General features: G+C 27.9%; 1 protein-coding gene across 1 annotated transcript; it reads right to left on the bottom strand.

Moving 5' to 3' along the window:
- Positions 1-3,024: 3,024 nt before the first annotated feature.
- Positions 3,025-13,763, bottom strand: LOC100789360 (beta-glucosidase 40). The gene is made up of 13 exons (XM_003556614.5): positions 13,250-13,763; positions 8,743-8,809; positions 7,150-7,208; positions 6,697-6,772; positions 6,298-6,369; positions 6,058-6,145; positions 5,701-5,956; positions 5,368-5,483; positions 4,871-5,094; positions 4,738-4,769; positions 4,298-4,400; positions 3,570-3,678; positions 3,025-3,331 (listed from the first exon to the last, which is right to left on the bottom strand). The coding sequence occupies exons 1-13, from the start codon at positions 13,382-13,384 to the stop codon at positions 3,157-3,159; spliced, it is 1,512 nt and encodes a 503-aa protein (XP_003556662.1). The 5' UTR covers positions 13,385-13,763; the 3' UTR covers positions 3,025-3,156.
- Positions 13,764-23,506: the final 9,743 nt, after the last annotated feature.

Here is a 23,506-nt window from a genome sequence, read left to right as displayed (position 1 = left end):
GTACTGATTTCCAAAATTACGTATAAAATTCGATCTAATTCAATAAAATAAATCGTTTTGTTCCGTCTTTCATTGTTTTTAGTTTTTAGTTTTCGGTTTACATCTGGTTAAAACACTATTACACTACTACTATCACATGCTATTTATTTAACTATTAATTGATTAATATATAAGATACAAATTATTTTATCGGAGGAGATATAAGGTTGACGGTGTAAAGGGTGAAGGAAGGGAGAGATTGTAAGTTCAAAAATTTCTCTTATAATAAATTATAACAATTGATATGTACTAATAAAATAATATTTTAAAAATTTAATATGAACGAGAGAGTGGACGAGTTTTTATTCATTCTATTTGGGTAGAAAATTGTATATATGTTGAGCAATATGGATTGTGCATCAAACACGATAAAGAACATAATATGCCGACACTTTAAAGTGTCACGTGAGTTAAAGATTGTTGTGGTAGTGAAAGAGAACAAAGCAAAAAAAAAAAAAAAAAACAATAGAAAACTTCATATTGCAAACGAAGAAAATTGACTCGTGTGATATCAGCTAATATCAAATATAAAAGTAAATCAAGTAATTAGATATAAATGATTAATATATCATTCAAATATTATTTGAGCTTAATTTTTAATAAAAATATTTTTTTATTAAACTTTACTTAACTTTCACCAAATTCTGGAATAATCAAATTTTTTTTCTCATGATGAATCAAAGGGTTAACATGAAAAAAAAAAAAAAAAAAAGCTAATGACAAAAGTGGATTTTCTTGGCTGCTCCAAATCATCAAAGTTAAGAATGAGACATTGGGCACGGTTTGGGTGGTTAGACACCCATCTTCCACCCTCTTGGAATATTACTCAAATAATGAAAACACATAGTTATGAGTTATGACATATGGTAGCTCCAAGTGTGTGCACCAACAACATGATCATGTGCAAGGAGATTACTTTATTCAAAATGATAAATGATAACTGCACATCCTCTCAATAGGACACTCGGTAGATACTCGACATTTTGTTTCCTACACATTAAGTGACTTCTTATGTGATATTTTTTTTTTTAAAAAAAGGATAAAAATAATTAAATGGATATGATTAAAAACAAATAGAAACATGTTTACATTGTGTTATATACACAACTAATGTGTTTTCGTCTAATGACCAACACAAACACAAGAATGACAACTTCTTGTGTTATATACACAACAAATGTGTTTTTGTCTAACAACAAATTCAAACACAAGAATGACGACTTGTGCAAGAGAGTAAAGATGAGAGAATGGGAGGGGGTGCAGGAGAGAATGTAGAGTAAGGGTGTGAAAGGAGAGAAAAAAACAAAAGGGAGTATGGGAGGAGGAGGGAGAGGGTGAGGAAAAGGGGTAGAATAGGCATTTAAATAAATAAATGGGGGTGAGAATAGATAAAATAGAGGTGAAAATAATAATGCACATAAAAAAACATACACAACCAACAAATATTGGGCTGCAGTTTTGCAAGCCCACGAGAAGTTAAGAAAAAAAAAACCACGATTAATTTAACACCAGCCCCATTATTTAATTAATCAAATCTAACACTCGTCTATTTAAATAATTTGCTTTTATACTCTTCTAATTAACTTTTATAAAACCAATAAAAGTACCAATTAAAAAATAAAATAATATTCTTATTTATTTAATGATTGAAAATAAAGAAATTTAGAGAAAAAGAAAAATTTACACACATTGGTCAACAAAATGATGTCACCAATTTTTAGAATTTAATTGCACCAAGGTCTCTCCAATACAATGTTCTTAGTCGTAAAACTATCCAACTCAAATACAAATATTATGGATTGTTTTGTACACATTCATGATTCAACTACTTTAATTTATTCTTAACTTAAACATCGAATGGCTAATTATGAAAACAACCATGTGAATGATTTCAAGCATAGGAGAAGAGGATAAGGACAACGACAATTTCTTGGTGGAAGAAGGAGGAGCCTAAGCTAAATATAAATGAGACGGGATTATTTTTCTTTTTATTTTCGAAAGAGTGTTAGGGAAGGGTATGTATGGGGGCAGTTTAGGGAAAGAAATTTAAAAAATGATGGGAAATGAGAGTCTATAAGTAATGGGGGGAAGTGGAAAAAGTAACTACCTTCGCCTATTTACCCCTTTTGCGTGTGATGATGGGCCTCACAAAATTTTTACATTGTGATTTAATAAATTAAGTTTATGTTTTGAATTTAAATTCTGATTCAGAGCTTATCTAGAAATCTTTATATTATGTTAATTTTTTTAAAAAGCTAAATCAATGTACAGACCCTGAAGTATTTCACTATTTTTAATTAGGTCCTTGAAATAGTATTTTTTTTAATTAGGTCCCTAATGCAGGAATCTAATTAAAAAATAATACAAGTTTAAAAGACTTAATTAAAAAATACATACAAGTTTAGGAAGCCATTTGAATAAAATAATTTAAGGATCTAATTAAAAATTTGACAAAATTTCAAGGGCCACAGAATAATTAAACCTTTTTAAAATTAATTAGTTTTGAAAAAATATGGGATTATTTGTCATCGTTTTTAAATGTGGATATTTTATTAACGTTTTAATTGTTTATCTTCATTTTTGAAGTTCAATATGAAAGTCTCAAAATCAAAGAATAAATTACAAGATCTTAGAATATTTGTTTCTTCTTTTTCATGTTTTAGATATTAAGATTGCTTAAATACGGTCCTCCATAATTTTTTTAAAAAACATGGTTCAAAACAAAATAACCTTAAGAAAAAAAAATCAAAATAATCTTACAGGGACTAAAAGCATATCTATGTCTAGCTAATAAAACCACTCAAAGTTAGTTATATTTAAGTGCATTTAATTTTAGCTTAGTTTTAAACACTTGAATTAATAATTTTACCTTTATTTATCTACGCACACTACTTTTTTTAATTCGAAAAAAATTAGTAAAAATAAAATAACTCATTCTGTTACAAGTGACAAGGTGTTCCAACTGTAAAAGTTGATTCACAAATCAATTTCAAATCTTAATTTTTATTATAAGTTTCCAACATGTAAATTAATTTTTTGAATCATATAATTCAATTCAAATCTAATCAAATACAATTTCTATGATTCCAAACACAATCTTGCACATATTTTTCATAGTTATTTTGTAGGTTTCAAGAAGTTCTTGAACCATTCCACTGATTGTTTGGGATATCTCTTCAGGTTGTCTTTGTAGTCAACAAAATATAGACCAAATCTAGACGTGTATCCAGCTGACCACTCCCAGTTATCCAATAGTGACCACACAAAATAACCTTTCACATTGCAACCATCTCTGCAATCAACCAAATCAGCACTTCATTAGTTTATTGACTTAAAAAAGAGAAAAATGGTTATTCATATGATAAGTTTGTTGACTTTTTAAATAATTATCTTAATGTAATTTAAACGCTGATTCCTGATTGAATGACAATGTAAAATTGTGTTACACTGTCAATACATAGACATTAAACTCTTAAAAAAATAGTGTTAGAAATTTTCCATAATACAATACAAGAACAACTATAACATACTTGATAGAAGCCAACAAGTAAGATAAATAGCCAGTGTGGTATCTGATCCGTTTTTCATCCTTTAGAGCATCCTTAATGGAGATAAATATACTATTTGGATCATCCATCCCTGTGATAGACATGAGAAAGACGATTTAGCTTACAATTTTTACTTTTTGTTGGCATTTTATTCTACTGTTTTCCAACTAAAAGTGCTGGAAAAAAATGGAAAATAGATTGAATTGCAAATTATAGAATATGGAAATACACACACAAAAAAAAAACTATGATGTCAAGGATTATAGAGAGACCGAGAGAGAAGATTGTAAGGTTCTAGTATGTAATTTGAAAGCATATCATGATACCTAGCCCTGTAAAAATACTATAATGCATCATTTTATCAAACACCTAGTATCAACTATGTAATTAATGGATTTTTTCCTGTCAAAAAAGTAATTAATGGATTTTACTCCTTTGAATAATTCACTTTAAAAAGAAAAAGAAAGGAATCTCAACTGTTAGATGAGAAAATTAAGGAAGTGGATTTTAACAAATCTATATTTTATTATGCACGTGCAGGTAATAACAACCATTAATTTTCTTATCAATTATTGGAATTCCTTCCTTTCCTCTCTAAAGTGAACTAGTTACTTTAAAGGAATCAAATTTGTAATTTATGTTATACTTAAATATTTTAATGCCTAAATTCACTCTAGAGATTTGGTAGAATATAAGAATTTGAAGATTACCATTTTCTGTAATATAGACAGGAGGGTTTCCATACTTTTGTTTGATATAGATCATTAAGCTTTTCATGCTTTGTGGCACAATATACAGCCATATAGAACTTGCCTGCATGTCAGAACTTACAAGTTATAGAATTAACCAAAAAATAAAAGTCCAATCGGCATTTATGCTCTAAGTACTTATTATGGTTAAAAGGAGAATTGATTATAATAGAAAATGAAAATTAAGTACAAGAAAGACAATAAGAGATAACTAAGGACAAGACTCTCTCATTCTTATGTGACAAGTTTTGATAGCAAACACCGAATTATAATGACAAACTTTTGTATGCTCTACTTAGTAGCTTCCAGTAGCAAAATTCAATATGATTATGGTTTGTTTCTCAAGCAATTGTCATTACAATATCTCAATGAGACAAAAAAATGAGTCATATATGACTTACCCTTTCCGAAATAGCTTTAGTACCATTGAATGCTGAAAGAAAAGAAAAGGAAAAACAATAACTTAGTGGCCGAACAAAAAAGCAAAATTACAAATGAATGCTATAGCTTGGTAATGTTTGGTCCAAAACTTACGAAGGGTAACGGCACCAGAGTCTGCAATGGAATCATGGAGCAGGGTTCCAATTAAATTAGTAGAATTGTCTTTTGCATAAAATGTGGTGTAATGATTGATTCCAACAAAATCTAATGAACCCTTAACAAGAGCAGCTTCTGATTGCGAAAATTTCGGTAGCCTGCTTCCTACTCTAGTCCTCATTGAGCTTGGATAATCCCCAAACATCAAAGGATCAAGAAACCTGTCATTATGACATATAACAATTTAATTCTAGTTATGACCTAGTTTTTCATTTTGATGGTAGAGACACATTGTAGGCCTTAAAGAAAAGGTGAGTGTTTTATACAACTCCTATATAGAACTTCCAATGTGAACAATTTTCCTTATCTTATGCTTATTCAGCCATTCATTTATGCCCTTAGATAAAAAAAAAAATATGTAAATTCAAATCTGAGGTACTATGTGAATGACTTAGCCCCTCACTTTCAGCAAAAAAAAAATGTGAATGACTTACCAGCCCAGCTGAAAATCTTGAGCTCTTTGAGCTGCATCAATGTCTTCTTTGGTATTTGTTAGTGGCTCATACCAAATGACATCAAAAGCTACCCCTAGTGATCCTCCCTGTATTTTCTGTGGAATAACCAAAGTTATCAAAATTTAGGCTTTTTAATGTGATGTAAATAATTTCACAAGGAGCACATCAACACTTGTATAAGCTCTTAAAAGAATTATGAATTGTTAAAATCTCTACTACCAATGATACACTGAATAATTATTTATATCTGAATCATCATTCTATTGCTTTCTTAACAAGATTACTACTACCAAAATAAAACTACTTTTTTACCTTATATTTTTTCCTATAAATATCTGCTACTGTTGCATGAGAGAGTAGGACATTGTGTGCAACAATGTAAGGTTCAGTAGCAGAGTTCCCCGCTCTACAAAACAGGTGAAGGAGAATGGAGCATCGACCAGGCGCTTGTAGACCAACATCATATCCTTGGGTGGCAAATGTATGTGGCTCATTGAATGTGATCCAATGCTTCACCCTATCCCCAAATTTCTGAAAGCATGTCTCAGCATAAGTTGCAAAGTCCATTCTGTAGCACAAGAATCACATAACTATAAGCATATTTTCTTGTTACCAAAATTTTAAGAGTAATGTAAAATCATATTTAAAATGAAGAGCTATATTTTGTACATGATTGAAGCGTTTAGCCATCCACTGTACTTGTTTTCCAAGGCTTGAGGCAGGTCCCAGTGATAGAGAGTCACATATGGTTCAATTCCTACAAATGTAGGGATCAAGAAATCAGAAATGTTACTATAACTCAGAACTCTCAAGATGTAGACAACATTTGTTGATGGAATGCAACTTTTATTATATATTCAAAACTAAATTACAGAAATGTAACAATTGCACAAGGATAATGAGAGTTACCTTTGGCTAGTAACGCGTTGATGAGTTTATTATAATGATCAACTCCTGCCTGATTGATTTGGCCATATCCATCTAACAAGTGGAATTTTAGTGATTCAGATCAATTATTTTCAAGTTATGCATACTTAAACAGAAACTTTCAAAGTTGCTAAAAAAAACAAGTGTTATAATCTTCAACAGTCACACAAAAGTGTTAATGTTCTTTTGGAACTTGGCGTGCAACAATCCTTTTGTTTGTTATCCAAAGAATGAGGCTATAACATAGTGTGCTTCCTAAATATTACAACAACAATCCACACCACTATTAACATTTGTTAACTACAAAATTCTTATAAGACAATGGTAGTAAATAACATTAAATCAATTGCCTATTTTGATAAACAGCATGAAAATGCTTACTGGGAAAAATCCGAGACCAAGAAATGGAAAATCTATAGGCATCCATTCCCATGTCCTTCATCAGTTGTATATCTTCCTGCATGGAAAAACAATATGCAATTTTAAAAAAAAAATGCACAACTTTTAACCTAGGGTTAAAGGTGGTTGAATTGTATCTACTATGAAATAGGCCAAATTTGTTTCTATAAAGTGAGTCATCACATTAGAAGAATGTCAATTAATTGTTTTAAGCTAATAAGCTTCATAGGAAACTTATATCTTGCAAAAGTATTCAACTGTTTTAGAATCATAATTGGACCAATATCATGATAGATCACTTTCTAACTCTTAACACATGTTTTAGATCTTTTTTAACTCTTATAGATTGCAAAAGTATTTAACTGATTTAGAAACATAAGTTTTGCAGATGAAAAACAGGTTCCAAAAATTTTAACTGTACCCATTGTTACTTACTTCGTATCGGTGGTACTGATCCACCGCAACATCAGCATTGCTGAAATCAATTATTTTGCCTGCAATAGAAATGTAAGGTAAGGAGTTTTTTTTTTTTTTTATGGGAAAATCTTAGATTGTTAGAATGTTATTTTTATTAGCAGGATTGAACCCACCACCTATCTTCTCTTTCCTTTTCTCTTAACCATTTACCATACCTTATATCTCCTTGGTAGAACATATACCACTTTATAGCAAAATTACTCTTCACTTTAATTAGCAATTCTATCCCCATTAGAAGGTTTCTAATTCTCATTTTGATTAATTGGAGACCGTAATTAAGCTAAAGAATATGAAATTTAAGGCTTTAGGTTGGTTCTATGATGTAAAAATAAGAAATAAGAATGAAACTACCAAGCTACCGAGGACAATAAATGATGACCAAAATATGGGATCCGAAGAAAAATGAAGAAACTTGTTGCTTTCAAGTTGCAGCATCATAAGAAAAATTTAATGTTTTTGCATTAAAGTCCTTATTTTAAAGAAAAAAAATCCTCAGTGATTGATAAAAAATTAAATTTGATGATTACTTTTACGTAAACCAGTAGAATATATCATATAGTTATTATCAATGGTTTTTTGAAGGTACTGTATATTTAAGAGTGATGTTTTGGAAGAAAAGAAAAGAAAGGACAACTATTTTTTTGAATTAAAATACTTACATAATGTTTATAGAAATAAAGGAAAGATCAATGTATGATAATTTATTATTTTATTTCTTTCATTTAAAAAAATGTCGAATTAGAGAACATTTTTTAGAAATGAAAAAAAAAAATTGTCCTCCTTATTCATTTCCTTCGAAACCGAACTCCCAAACATATTCATATTTTTTTCATTAGAAATTGAGACTTTCATATTTTGTTTTAAAAAACATGTCATCAGTCAAATTCCAGAAAACATAATTTTCAGTACTCTTGAATCTTGATATTCACGCAATCAAAGAATTGCTTCAAGTAAAATGTAGTACTAGACATCAACATCTCAATTATTTATGCAACTTCAATTGAAACAATTAAGTGCACAACAGGAAGGCCAATCAAAAATCAATAATTGAGTGTCACTTCTTCTTCTTCTTTTTTACATGAATTGAGCATAACTTTAACAAATTATTAAGAATGAATATTTTTTTTTATTTTATCAAAAGAGTACCGAATACTACATTAGGCATCCCAATAACTTAGATTAAGTTAAATACGACCATTTATGAATGATAAAATTTCTCATCTAAATTTTTTATTGTAGTCGCATTTCTAAAATGCAAACTCAAAGTCAAAGCTCATAATCAAATTATAACAATCCCCCGCCAACTTATTTATAGGCTAGGTGACAGAATGAATAATTGGACTAAAATGATGATTATGACAAATAACTTTAAGAAAAAAAGGTTATATGAAAAATTTTATCCATTCATTCAATTATAATTTATTATTTATAAAGAATTTATTATTTTTTAAAATAATTATCTTAAAATAATTTAAATGATAATTTAAGATTAAATAATATGTCATGTGAATGTATACAGATAAAACTCTAAATTTATTTATTGAATCTTACCAAAAGTATGTGAAAAAGTGTCCCACACAGAGGGTCCCCTTCCGTCTTCTTTCACTGCCCCTTCATACTAGAAATCAATAACATCATTTAAATCAGTTATCAATCATTGTATCATTTTCTTTTTGTGATGAATCATTGAGTCATTGAATCATTATATCAGTTGTCCAAACAAGACAAATATGAATATGATTTAATAATAGTTTTAGGGAAAAAATAAAGATACCGTTAAAATAACACATTCAATAATGATTCATTACAGGACACGCATAAAAACAAGAGAAGCACTCGATGATGGCGAAAAATAAAATGTAAGAAATAAAAAGAAGAAGAAAATAAAGGTAATGTTTTAGAATTTAATTTGAATACACTCTTTGTTTAAATATTTTATATTGTTATTTAATAAGAAATTATCATGCACATATGTAAATTTATTAATTTTTATAATTACTATTTTAAAAAGTATATCTAAAAAGTACAAGGAACTAATAGTATATATACCCCCATAAAACATATTTATAAAATCCAAATAAAAAAAAATAAGGCATACTATTTTGGAACCACATCTTTTTGCAGTTATCTGGTTTTGCATAGGATCGCTGTCCCACAAGCACATATCAACTTTCTCTAGAGTTTTTTTTAGTTACATGTATCTAAACCATGCTATTAATATTTGATACCAACAAATTCTTCCTCTAAGTGAAATTAGAGTCGGTCTAATTAAGTGAAGTCTCAAATTCAAACATTACGATAAAAAAATATAATTAAAAAAAAAAGATTTTACTAAAGATAATTTAATTAAATTTTTTGACGAAAATTAATTAATACAACGACTGATAGATATATTTTATTCAAATGTCATGGATATTTCATTCAAATGATGACATTTCATTCAAATGTCATAGTGACCCATCTTTTTGTAATGAGATACATATAAGTAATTTATAAGTGTTCTTTGAGTATGAGAATTTTTCTGGCTTAAATTAAAGCGTTATTTCCGCTTTTAAATTTCTAATAAAAAAACAGATAATTTTATTGTATGAAAGAAAGGAATTTGTTTAAGTGGAAAGATTAATAACTTCACACCATATAGCCTTTTTCTTTTCAAACTTCAGGGACCCATTTCCACAAACACATGGCTGGAATCAACTTTTTTTTTTTTAGCGATTGGTTTCTAAAATGAAAAAAAAAAAAAAGTTTCCAGACAACCATTTATTGTGTAGACGGACAAAAATTGTCAACAAAATAGAATGAAATGCAAAAATATTATATATATATATATATATATATATATATATATATATATATATATATATAGAAATAAACCCAAACTCAAAGTCAACGCAGGAGCTTGGGCATTGAATTTCTTTTCGGTCACTGGATATATATCATACCAGAATAATTCTAGGATTAATTCTAGGAGTACGTTGTTAGGTAAGATCCCCTTTAATGGAGTTTGGATCGTCACCTACAAGTATAATATTTGATAAATTAAACTATTTATGAGTCTCACAAGTTACATAAAATGCATCTCAATCACTACACTGAATCAGGCTTTCTAACAGATTTACTGTATTAAAAAACCATACACTTTTACTGTACGGAGCAAAATTTGATGTAGTATAGTAAAGTGTTAAATTTAAGTTATGTAATTTGGTGTGACCAATATTACATCATTTTCACTCTTACAATATTTTTTTAACATTTTTTATAATTCTTAAATAAAGATAAAAAAAAATAGTAAAAAAAAGAAATAGAAAATATGATAAGTGATAAAATAGAGAGTAACTAGTATTTTAGCCAGTCATTGCACAAAATAAATGTACAACTAAATTTATAATAATAAAATACTTCTAAATATAAATTATTTAATAATTAAAATCTATAATAAACAAATATTTTCATACATAAATTATTATTTTTAATTAGTGATAATTTTTTTAGAAAAAATTATTGGAATTCAAGTTCAAACTATAAATATTAAAAACGATAGGTTGAAATTAATTTTAATATCCAATTATAACTTGTTAGGAGAGATGAAATGAGAGTAAATGAAAATAAATTAATAAAAATATATTAATTAAAAATTTTGTGACAAGTAAATTCAACATTTATTATTAAGTAATCCAAACATAACATTAAAAATCACATATATAATATTACATTTGATCATATATATATATAAAGAATAATTACCTAATTCATCAACATCAATATAAGTTATTAGATTAGTTAATTTTTCATAAATTTAAATTTTATTCAAGGCTACCCATGATATTAAATAATTTAAGAGGTGATTAATTTTCAACGATCATTCTTAACTAATGAATATACATTATTTTGTTGATAGTTCAATAAATGCATCCACTTTCAATGCATATCATTAATAGACCTCATGACTGATATGGGGTAAAAAGAAAATTTAAGAATAAAGTAGTGTTTCTTATAATTAAGACCAAGAAAATATTATCTTTTATTTTTTATATATAGGGGTGGAGGCAAAATTAAAAACCAGGAAACATAACATTCATGCAAATTTAAGTCATAAATAAATAACTTTACAAATATAATCATCTAGCATTATAAAGATAAGTTATTAAATAGACATAAATCTACACTAATAATTTGAAGCATCAAACAACACAAAACATTGATTTACAATTAGAACTCAATCTTAAAAGAATTAGTCAACAAATTCATAAATAAATTAATACATAAAAGTAAATAATATTTCAATATTCTTAAATAGAATGTGAATCAGAACAAAAAAAATATAGAATCTGAATCAAATTTAATATGAGGTATGACAAATTAGGATTCACTACTTTATGTTAAATTGTTATTGTTTGTTAGAAAATTAGTAAAATATTTTTTTATAGAAGAGTATATGTATAATATCAATGAGATGAAAAATCAAATTACATCAGTATATCTTTGACCAACTATTAAACAGTTTAATAACTTTTAACGAGATAATATTTTTTTAAACCTGACCATTGAATTGAAAGTTCATTTCCCTTAGATCATATATACAAAATTTAATATTAATCCAAACTTAGTTAGTAGAACATTCATTTAGATTAAACTTGACTTAATATAAACTTTTCAAAAATATACTAAAATATAGATGGTTTAATTATCTTCTTATTATTGTTCAATTTTGATAAAATTTCATACAAGCAATCTTTGTAGTATGTAGATATTATTCAATAGTTGAATTGATGTAAACTGCATTTTATATCAAATTATAAAATTATATAATAGTTGGTCAAAGTTACATCAGTGTAATTTGATCCGTCTTATTTACTATTATTACACAGTTTAATAACTTTTAATTGAATAATATTTTTTTAAACTCGATCGATGTAACTTTGACTAACTATTATTCAATTATTTACTTAAGTAACATATTTTAATTTATATATATATATATACATGCAAGACAGAACAAAATGAATATTATAGTATCCATACTCGTACCGCACTTGTCCTCACAAAGAATTACTCGTAAATGTCTACCCTCATCCACAATAAGTGAATAATTATCTTTTTTGTTTGTGAATATTTTTACTGGTACTAGTAGAATCTAGGTCTATTTTATCATCCCTAATTATAAATAGACATGAGTTATGATCTACTTTGATACATAACATCGCTGATAATTAATCGTAATCAACATTTTACACAAGATAACAAATTTTTAACCATGGCAATATATTATTTCAAGAAAACAAATAAATTTTTAAAAGATATTTTTTATATGTAAATGTTAATTTTGTTAATAAAGAGGATCAAACCCATGATTTTTTTCTCCTTTTTCTTTTCTCTTAACCGTTCATTCCATTTTAGCTTCTTTTCTAAAAGCTAATCAAGTGTTTCTTACAAGTGAAAGAACTCACTCACAATCTCTCCTCCCTCCATTCTTCTTTTGGCACCAAATAAACCTTTATAACCTGTGAGAATAAATACTTTATTCTTTCTTCTTCTTCTTTTTTTTATCAAAACACGTCATATATTGCACACTTTTTCTAAAGCGACTAAGGTATGTTGTGTCACTTTGATACATTAACAATTAATGAGAAAAGTAGAGGAGGAAAAAGGCCAATTAATTAATTCATGTCAAACGAGGCAAAATTTGTTCGCTCTCATTCCCTATGTGTCGTTTTTCGTTCTTATCTCTCATTCATTTACGGTAACCGCTCGTTCACGTAGCGGAAGAAAAGCATCTTCAGGCTAAACCTCACCCCTCTCCAAATGCAAAAGAGCAAAGACATGACAAGTTTTTTATTTATTTTTTCTATCAAATAGAAAAACAAACCAAAACAAAATAATCATAAAAAGAGCAAACACATTTACATAAAAAATATACAATCACAAAAACCAAGAATTTAATAATTAAAATTTTTTGACGGAAAAAGTCTTCTTTTTCTTTTTCTTTTGTGGCATGAAATTGAAGTTGAAAAAAAAAACATAATAAGTTAATGGTAGTTAAAAGATGAGTGGCACCAACCTGAAAAGCTGAAGAGGCAGTGCCAAATACGAAGCCATTTGGAAAGTTTCCACGGTTTATCTCCGATGAGCATATCTGAATCTCAAGTAATGCCATCATTGTTAATATCAACATAGTGCCTCCTCTAAACGCCATGGTTTGAGACTTGAGATTGAAGGAGAGAAAGAAACAAAAGAAGGATTAATTATGGAATATAGAAGTGAGAAAAAAGAGTGAGACTTTTGAGGAGAATATAAAGAGAGTGGAGGAGTATTGAGAAGAAGGTTATAGAGCCAGCTAATAATGATGGGATGGGAATTTAGTGGGCAAAGTGTGAATGGGGAGAAGAAAGAAGCAATGCATAAAAGAATATGAATGGCATGTGATAGTGGGGTGTGTTGAAGCCGCAAAAAATAGTTATTTTTGGTATAGGCCTAAGACGGAACCCAATCTCTCGTTTTCACACACAAAGTATGAATAATTGCATTTTTTGCATTCCCATTTGGTTTTCTGTCTTTTCTTTATTTTCATGTATGTGTCTCATTTTGTGGGAACGTTTTATTTAACGAAAAAAAAATATCATATTTAATTTTTATCCCTAAAAATATTTTAAATTAATCATAATCATAATAATATCTAAACAAAATTAGTTTCAGATTGAGTGACCTGTGAAATAAAGAAAGATCCAAAATACCCGTAATAGGACCCAAAATAAATATATTTTTTTATCTTCGTGTATATCCCTTATATGTTTGCTTCAAGAAGGATCTTCCTTGAATGTTGTTATATAAATAGTTTCCTTGTTCATTTAAAAGAAAAAATCATGGTTTGGAATTTGGAATGTCCGCGTTGTCTAGGAATATAAAAACCATTACTCTGCTTTCTAATTGTGTTATATTTTTCTATGTTGTTTGAGCTTATCGGTTGTCAACCTACGTTTACTTTTTACCTTTTTTTATTTTGGGATATCTTATCATATAAAATTTGAAGTAGAAATTTCAACAAATGTATTACTGATAAAATCTCATTTTTAAGTAATATTTTTAATATTTTAAAAGAGTTTCCTTTCTTTGTCAAAAAAATCAAGGTATAAAATATTTAACTTTACTTAAATAATCTAAATATGACCCAAAAACATCTAAGAAAAGCATTAGTATTCTATCTTACTATCTTAGAATCAAATTGTGTTTAAATATTTTTTTTTTAAATCTTGGTGTTCCTAAAAAAAATCTTGGTTTAAAAAATAAGTCTTAATCATATATTAAATAATGCTATTCATATTTACTGTAAAATTTATGTCCGAGAAATTATTTTCATTAAATGATTTAAAGAAAAAATAGTTAATGTTTATGGCATTTCAGAATAAATCATGTTCGGAATGCTTTCAACATGCTAGTATGTTAAAGAATCATCATCTTAAATATGCTATAAAAAAGTATTAAATAAAAAATGAATGCATTTATCTTAAAAGTATAAGTAAATATTTAACATTTTTTAATATATAGGAGGAAAAGTATCCTTTGTTATTTATTTATTATAGAAAAATTTATTAATTACTATATTTTTAATAACATTAATTACTATCTTCTAATTAAATTTTTTCCTGCATCTTTTAATTATATGTTGAATAACATTAATTACTCTCTCTTTTTTATGTAATTTTAAATATTTTACATACTTATTATATATGATAAAGAAATGATATAGTGAAGATCGATCATATTATGAAATTAGAAATGTTTTTAATAAAAATAAGGATATTAGTTACATTTTCAATCTGTGTTATCTTCAAAAGTAAACAAATAAAAGGAAATGAAGGAAGATGAAAATATTTTAGGAGAAATTGAATTATTCTTTTTCAAACAAACCCTCAGACTTCTTGTTACAATAAATGAATAAATAAATAAATAAATAGACAAAGCGTTAGAGTTCTCATTTATATTGGCCAATTCATCTATTCAAGAATGTTACCAACACTTTTTTTACTGGTTAAATTAAATTAAAAAAGTAAAAAACTTATATGTGAGAACTCAATAAATTAATAAGAGGTACGTACTAATGATTTTCAAAAAAGCAAAACAAAACTATCTATTGAGTGAATTCTACAAGACTCAATATTATTGTACCCCGAAAAGATAATTTTCTTACCACTACGTGCACTCTATACATATTGTAATTAATCGTGGGTGAAACTTCGTCTCTTTGATACTTATAAACACGAAACTTCCTAGTGATTTCGTTAATTACGAGTAGGATATACGAAAAATAATTTCATTCGCTTGGAATATACGTTTTATGTGTATGCAAACTACGTACTTAACAAAATAGAGAAGTTTGCGCAATTGAGTTTGACAAATGCAACTCCATCATAAATTATTCGCCAGTGGCTGCTGCTTAGAAGAACGATGTCATGGAACATATCATGAAGAACTCATTCTTGTATATTTTAATGTTGCATATAGATACTTTTGCAAATTATAAGATTCCAATTACTCAATCTAGTTAACAAAATAAACATTACTTGTTTTGCACGTACAATTCAGGTTTTACAAAGTCAATTCGATCACGAATTGTGCGTCAGCAATTTCATGAAGAAAGGACTCGTTCTTGTATACATTAATGCAATTCTTTAAAAACAAATTGACAAAAACTAAACGTATGTGTCATTTCTCTCTCACTCTCACTCTTTTTTTTTTTTTTTTTAGTTTTCGTGGAAGGAATGTATCATGAAGGATCCACGCATGCTTACATGTCATTAATGTTATAGATTCAAAAATGTTTAGCTAAACTGTTAGATTAGTTTAAAACAAATTAATCTTTATGAATTATTTTCCTCTTCTAGATTTCTTAGAAGTAACAAACATATCATGATTCATGAACTCATTCATACATACTTAATTTGATGTAGGAAAGCCTAGCAAAAATGTTAGTGATCTGGCTGAACCTTCTTTGTCTATAGGCTGTTGAATTTACTTTAAGTTGAAGAGAACGGCGATGATGATGTTGAAGAGGCAAAGGTATACATATTAGCAAGTTTCGTTCCTTTTCTTTCTTTTCTTTTTTTTTCTTCCAATTTGACAAAAAAATAGTTTCCATTATGCATAAATATACAACGAAAACTATTTTTTGTATAACTTGTTTTTGTTAAGTTTTTCACAAGAAAATAACAGAACTCGATTACTTGTGAGTAATAATTACCATTTAAGTATGTCCACGAGTTAGTTATAGCATATATAGTAAAGTTGTTAATTATCCCAAATAAGGTCAATCCATCTCTCCTAATAACCACCCTATTATTTGACCCATTTGATTCTCACTCCTTTCCTTTTTTCACTTCTCACTTCCCAGTTTCTTTTCTTATTCTACCCTTTTCTTCACATCCTCACCTTCTCTTTAAACCTTTTTCTCTTCCCTCCTACCCCATTCTCTTTTTCCTCACGAGATGCACGTTCCTCTATCTCTTTTCTTCTTCTCCCACCCCTTTAATTGCACCTTTCGTTTCTTTTCTTTTTTTACTTGTCAATTTGACAAAAATTAGTTTCCATTACGTGTAAATATACAACAAAAACTAATTTCCATTCATATAAAAAAATAAAAATAAAAAACTTGTTTTTGTTATGTTAAATTTTTTACAAAAAAAATAATAGAACGAAAACAAAATTTCTTTATGTTAAGTTCAAAAAATGGAAACTTATTTCACTCAAAAGTATTTTTATAAAAAAATTATAAAAAGAAAAAGAAAGTGGAAAATAAAACAGGAGAGTATGAATAATAAGGGGCTAGTCAACTTTCTAGTGAAATTGGTATTTAAATTAGAGATGAATCTATCCCTATAAAATTTATTGGTTAAATGTCAATTTTATTCATTTTAAATTAAAATTTTCATAATTTAATAAATTTATTTATAACAAAAATAGAAATTGACTTTTTAGTTCATAGAGTGGGTTAACCCATAAAATAGGTTAAACAAACTTTTTAACCATAAATAACTTTTAAAAAAATTATGGCCAATAGGCCAGGCCTGGCCCATCAAAATTTGTGGGCTTTTTGATCCTATGATTTTTTTATGTGGGTGTTTTGGTCTAGACCCACATGGATTAGGGCTAAATGGGTTGAATTTAACCATTTTGACATCAAGTGAGTTTCTTTTGGTGTTGATTATTTTGGAATTTTTAGCATCAGGTGTGTGAATAAGTGACAAAATTTCCTAATTTAGTCCATTTGAATCACCATATTGGACCCTAGATTAGTTCTTTGAATCTAGTCTAAAGAGGATGTGGATAGCTAGACCATTTGAGTTATTATTTACATATCTCAACTTTATTAATATGCCTCCCTTATTGTACTCCCCCCTCCCCACACAAAAAAATCTTTTTTTCTAGAATATACTATCTGAATGTTAAAAATTTAAGACATTTTGGAAAGTACTTTCTCTAAGTGTAAAAATTTTAATATTCTAAAAAGTATTTTTTGGAAGTGTTGAAAATTTAATATATTTTGAAGGAAAAAAAATACATTCCATAAGTGTTAAAATTTTAACATTATGAAAAATACTTTCCAAAAAATAATTTTTAGGGAGAAAAAAGGAGACCAAATTTTCTTTAAGGGGCAACCTTTGCACGGTTATGGATAGTCCATGATCGTAATGTCGTAGTTGCAAAGAACCTAGGCGCTTGCTTGTGCTTTTTGTTGTCATTAAAACTTTACTTCTTAATTAGATGAGTCACTTCATCAACAAACGATATATGATTTCAGTGATTAATTCACTTGAAAGATTTGACATAATTGTGATTAGAGTCTTGATGGACCTATAGGATTATATTCCTACAAATGCTTTCATAAATCTCATAATTTCATTTTTGTCTGTTAGGGTTTCTTTTAAAGAAATCAAGAAAATGAATATATCAATGCATACCAAACACAAAATAACTTAAAAGGCAACAAGTGCCCCATTTTTTATCTTTAGGGTTTAGGATATTTTTCTTCTAGAAAGTGGCATTCGAAAAGTACTTTCTAAAATGTTAAAATTTTAACACTTTCAAAAGGTACTTTTCAAAAGTGCTAAAATTTTAATATTCAGAAAAGTTCTTTATGGGAAAAAAGATATTTTTGAAAAAAGTATAAAAAAGGTATATTATAGCTTTAGATAAACCAAAAAAGATATAATATTAAAGCATTAAATTATAATTTAGTATAATATTGTATGTCATCATCATCATTATTATTATATAAGTCCATTTATTAAACTTGATTCATTGACTTAAATATTTACTTTTAACTAATTAGGCTTTAAAAAAATTTAGGATTAATTTATTTTATAAGTTTAACAAAACTAATGAAATTATTTTAAAACAATAATAAGTCGATTTGTAAGTAAAGTTAGGTTCAAAATTCAAGTTGTAAAATGATATTAGAGTTTATCTTAGATTATTAGTGGGTCTCTTGTGTTTGTTGGGCTCCAAGTAGGATATGCTTTGAGTATGAGAGAGTGTGTTGGAAAACTTTGACGGTGATCATTCTTAGGTAAAGAGAGGTGCGTTGAAGTCCCACGATGTGACAAGTAACCATGACCCTAAATGAAATAGGTTAAAGTTTCATATTGATTAAAAATAGTGTTAAGATTGAATATATAAGTGATAAATAATTCTCATCTCACAAATTAATTTTGTAAGATTGAGTTTTTTTAACGATTGGTGGATATATCCCTTTACATTAGACTTTTACAAAATAGATTCGATATTAGACTTTTACAAAATGATTTGATATGGATTATGTAGGTGAGAATTCAAGTTAAAGTAAATTTTAATAATATGTTGATATTCGCTTATTTTACATGCTTTTATCATTGGAAGGGATCTCAATCATTGTCTAGGAGAATGACTCCACCTAAAAAAAACTATATAATATAACTGAGTGACACATGTAAGAAAGTGGAATCTCGTTATCTCCTTTTCTATACATTTTTCTTCTGCCTTATCATATTAATGATCTCTTCCATCAATATTGATCATATTATTTTCGCATAAATTGAACGCTACTTTATCATTCAATGGTATTTCGCCATTTTGTAAGTAGAGTGGTTGGTAAGGAGGTCGAAGGATGCATAAAGGCTAAAAGCTTATCCAGCAAAAAAAGAGAGGCTAAAAGCAGAAAAGATTATTCAACTTTATAATGATAAAGAACCACTTTTAATTTTATTTTGAAAAAAAAAAGTTATTACTTACGTGTAACACGTATTGATAATCCATCTGTGCTATACTTGTGGTGATAAATTGTGATTCCATTTTAGCTACTGTTAACTATAATGGTCGTCATGAATTAATTAATGATGCGAGCCATTAATTTGGCCATGGAAAAAGACTCTGCCACGTAGTTCTTTAGGGATCTTAGTAACCTCGAGTTTTTTTTTTACAAGGAGTAACCTCGAGTTTTAAAATAACAATCAACACAATTTCAACTACAAACATTACTTCCATTTTATAAAGGGTCGTATTTTTTTATTATATTTCGGAATAGAATTTTTTGGAATGTAATGAGAATTACCAAAATCAATTTTACAATTCTCATCCTTTTCTAAAGTGTGTATTAAAGGCCTTTCGGCTATGGAGACACCTGCTATTTACACCACATATTTGCTAAGTACACTCCTCCCTACTCTTTATATTTTTTATTACCAAGTATACCCTTTTACTCTCTCTGGACAAAAACTCTTGATGTTTAAGGTTAGTTCACACAGCTTAAAAAATATTTAATACTACACAAAAACTACCTATTTAGTCTAAAATACCATTATTAAATGTCCATAATGAGAGTATATGTGGAAGAAAATAATTAAAGAGGCTTCAAATTTGTAAAATACGAAGAATTTTATAATTATAAAAAAAAGAAACTAAAACATCAAGAGTTTTGGTCCGGAGTATTTGTTAAAACAATTTTGAAAAATACTTTCCAAAACAACATATAGCAATTTGAAAAAACTAATTTAGGGAATTATGTTTTAACAAAATGCATAGTTCCAGAAACTAATTTCTAGAACATATAACAATTCTGGAAACTAATTACCCAAATTATGTTTTAATGATCATACCCTTTTAGGCCCTATTCTTACATCCCTTCCTTTATGTTTATATTTTTTATTACCAATCATACCCTTTTAAATCTTATTTTTACACCCTCCATATTTGTTACTTTTAAAATCTTATTTTTTTCTTTATCATCATTATTATTTAAATCCTAATTTTGAACCCTCATCTTCATCATGTTCATTATTATTCGTATTTACCACCAAATTTATTCGTGATGTTGTGCATTTCCCTCCATATGACATTATATTTCAAGGTAGGTCCATGGTTGACTTCATATATTATACAATGTATACGGTACTTTTTTGTGTCTCTACACGTTTCACCACCAATTGGGAATCTCGTGTATACATGTTATTAGTCTCTAAATATTTAGCATAAAAAAGTATGCTTCCAACAATTAATGATTATTGTAGCTCTTGAAGGAAGGTACATTTGATATTTTGTATTAAATTTTGTTTATGACTATTAGAAATTACTTTTAGAACAACATATATCAATTTTGAAAAGTAATTTCTGAAACCATGCATTTTGTTAAAATATAATTCTGAATTAATTTTATGGAATTGATATATGATGTTCTAAAAGGTACTTTCCAAAATCATATTTTAACAAATTAAGAGTATAATCGAAAATAAAAAAAAAATTAAAAGAGCAAGTAAGGATGTAGCAAGACTATGGGTGTAAATAGCAAGTGCCAGTTCTAAGAATTGCTTGAGCAATTATTTAAAACTCTTCATTTTTTGTTTGGTCCATTGGAAATAGTAAAGCATATGGATGGATTTTTTTTACTCTTTATTAATTTTAGCTTGAACCCCAATTTTGTTTAGCCACTTACTCGCACCCCATCTGTACAAACCCTAACACCTCTAACTTTCCTTGTTCTTGTGTCGTCGCACCCTTTCTCCCCATTCTATTTTTGCTTCGTTGTTACTCTTGCACCCATTTTCCCAATGTTGTCTCACCCCTAATTTTTGTTGTTCCTACCGTTGTAGCATCCTATTCTCCTTTATATTTGTTTCGCACATTGCACCCCGTGGGCCATCGGAGTGTCACCTACATTGATGGTTGAGATCCATCTTACACCTCAACAACCTATGTTGTTGAAGCCACCATAATAAGTGTTGCTTGGTTAACTCTCAGCCTTTGTCATTTTGTTCTTTAACTCGCAACCTACATTGACAATAAAGAGTCATTTCATAATTCATCTAATAAAGTTACAAATTAATCAATATGTAACAACATATATAATCAATCCATAGTTGTATTAGATGAGTTACGGATCAATAATTCATCTAATAAATTAAGGATTGATCAATATGTAATATATAAGTTACAAATTTTCCAATGTGTAACTACATAACACGAATTACATAATATGTAATCTGAAGAAAAAAAACTTACCATAAATAGTAATAGTAACCTCCCCATCGATGGAGGAAGGAGGACAACAATAGAACCTTAATGAAACTTTTCTAAACCTCAAATGGAAGCCTCATGGAAGTAAAAACATAAACAATAAAGACACATGGCGAAAGGAAAAGGAGAAGATGAACCACAACACGTATTGTCGGCAAAATGGAGGCTTAATGGCTAAATGAGGTCACAATTACTTCAGCAAAGGGTGCATATGAGTTGAGGTGGGAAGGTGTTGGGAGGACGAAGGTTTCATATTATTAAATTGTAATAAACAAGGATATTTTGGGCATAATTAAATTATGGGATGCAAAAGCAAAAAGTGAGGTGCATTAAGTAATTTCCAATTACTAAGCTCAATCATTCACTATCCAATTTGGCCCAATACTTTTTGTCACTCGAGAAACATTTTACCTATGCACTAAAGCACACATAGACACAAACACATGAGATTACAATTATAAACAGTTAGCAATGAACACAACAAATCAAGAGATTCATAATTGAGGCACTCTTCACACTCCATTATGTAGAAAGCACTATCATGGCTCAATAAAAACCTTATAACTAAGCTTAGCAAGACCAAGATACTATGATCCCTAGATTGTCCTTATCAAATTGCTGCATTTAGGTGCTACTTTCACTTATCAAGTATTCTTCCACAAAATATCCACAAGTGTCCTTGAACAAAATGATCTTTCACCTAATGATGGTATGATATTTTTTTAATCAGTAAATGTTACTTGTTAGTGAAGGAACTTGAATCCACGACTTCTCTCTCTCCTTTTTTCTTTTATCATCAAGTTAATATTATAATCTTCAATGATGGTATGATATTGACTTCTAAAATGGTCTAATTGAGCAAGATAATGTAATGCTTTGCTTAATAGTATTGATTTAAAAGACAAACTAGAAACATAAATTTTCAATCATGTAAGTTGTTGTGGTTTGTGATGTCAATTTCTAAAGTTTAAGAAAAAAAATTATATATTAATAATATAAAATAATTTTATATATAAATTCAATTATAATTTATCAATGTAACGTAAGTTTGTTATTTTTACAATATATAATTACCTAATTAAAAGTGATACAAACGATGATATGTGATTAAATGTTTTACATGGTCAATACTAAAATCAAAGTTTAAATACAGTAACAAAAATATAGGTAAATAAAGCGATATGACCATAATTGTTATCGGGACATGAATACGAAACCTTTATTAATTTTTAAGATTACAACCAAAATTATAGTTACATATACAACCTTTTTATTATTAATCATCTTCTATCTAAAAAAAAAATATCAGTAGTGATGAAACACATAATTTCTAATTAATAAAAATGTCAAGTAATTGAGTATTTTTTTAAATTAAAAAACTTAAATATATAAAAATAATTAAACATTAGTCGAGACCATAAACACTTACCAAAACTTATCTTTTTTCTTAAGATTTTAGCTATTCCAAACATATTCTTAATAATATTGAATTATCTAATATTTTTTCCTACAACTACACCGATAGATAAGACCATTTGCATTGGATAACATGAACACGATATTTGAGGAGAAAAGCATTAATTCCACTTCGGTACCAGATTGCATGTGTATTGGTTCTCTTTTTGAAGTTTCTCAAACTAGAGCCCCCATTCTCAAACTGAAAATGGTGGGATATATCAAGTTCATTTTTTTAATAAAAAAAAAGAAAAGAAATGTTAAGTGATGTGTATGACCCAATTAAAAATCAAAATAAATATACTGGTCAGAGAAAATAAGT

This window comes from Glycine max, chromosome 20, assembly GCF_000004515.6.
Source record: "Glycine max cultivar Williams 82 chromosome 20, Glycine_max_v4.0, whole genome shotgun sequence".
Taxonomy (NCBI): Eukaryota; Viridiplantae; Streptophyta; class Magnoliopsida; order Fabales; family Fabaceae; genus Glycine; species Glycine max.
This window is presented reverse-complemented; position numbering and strand designations above follow the sequence as displayed.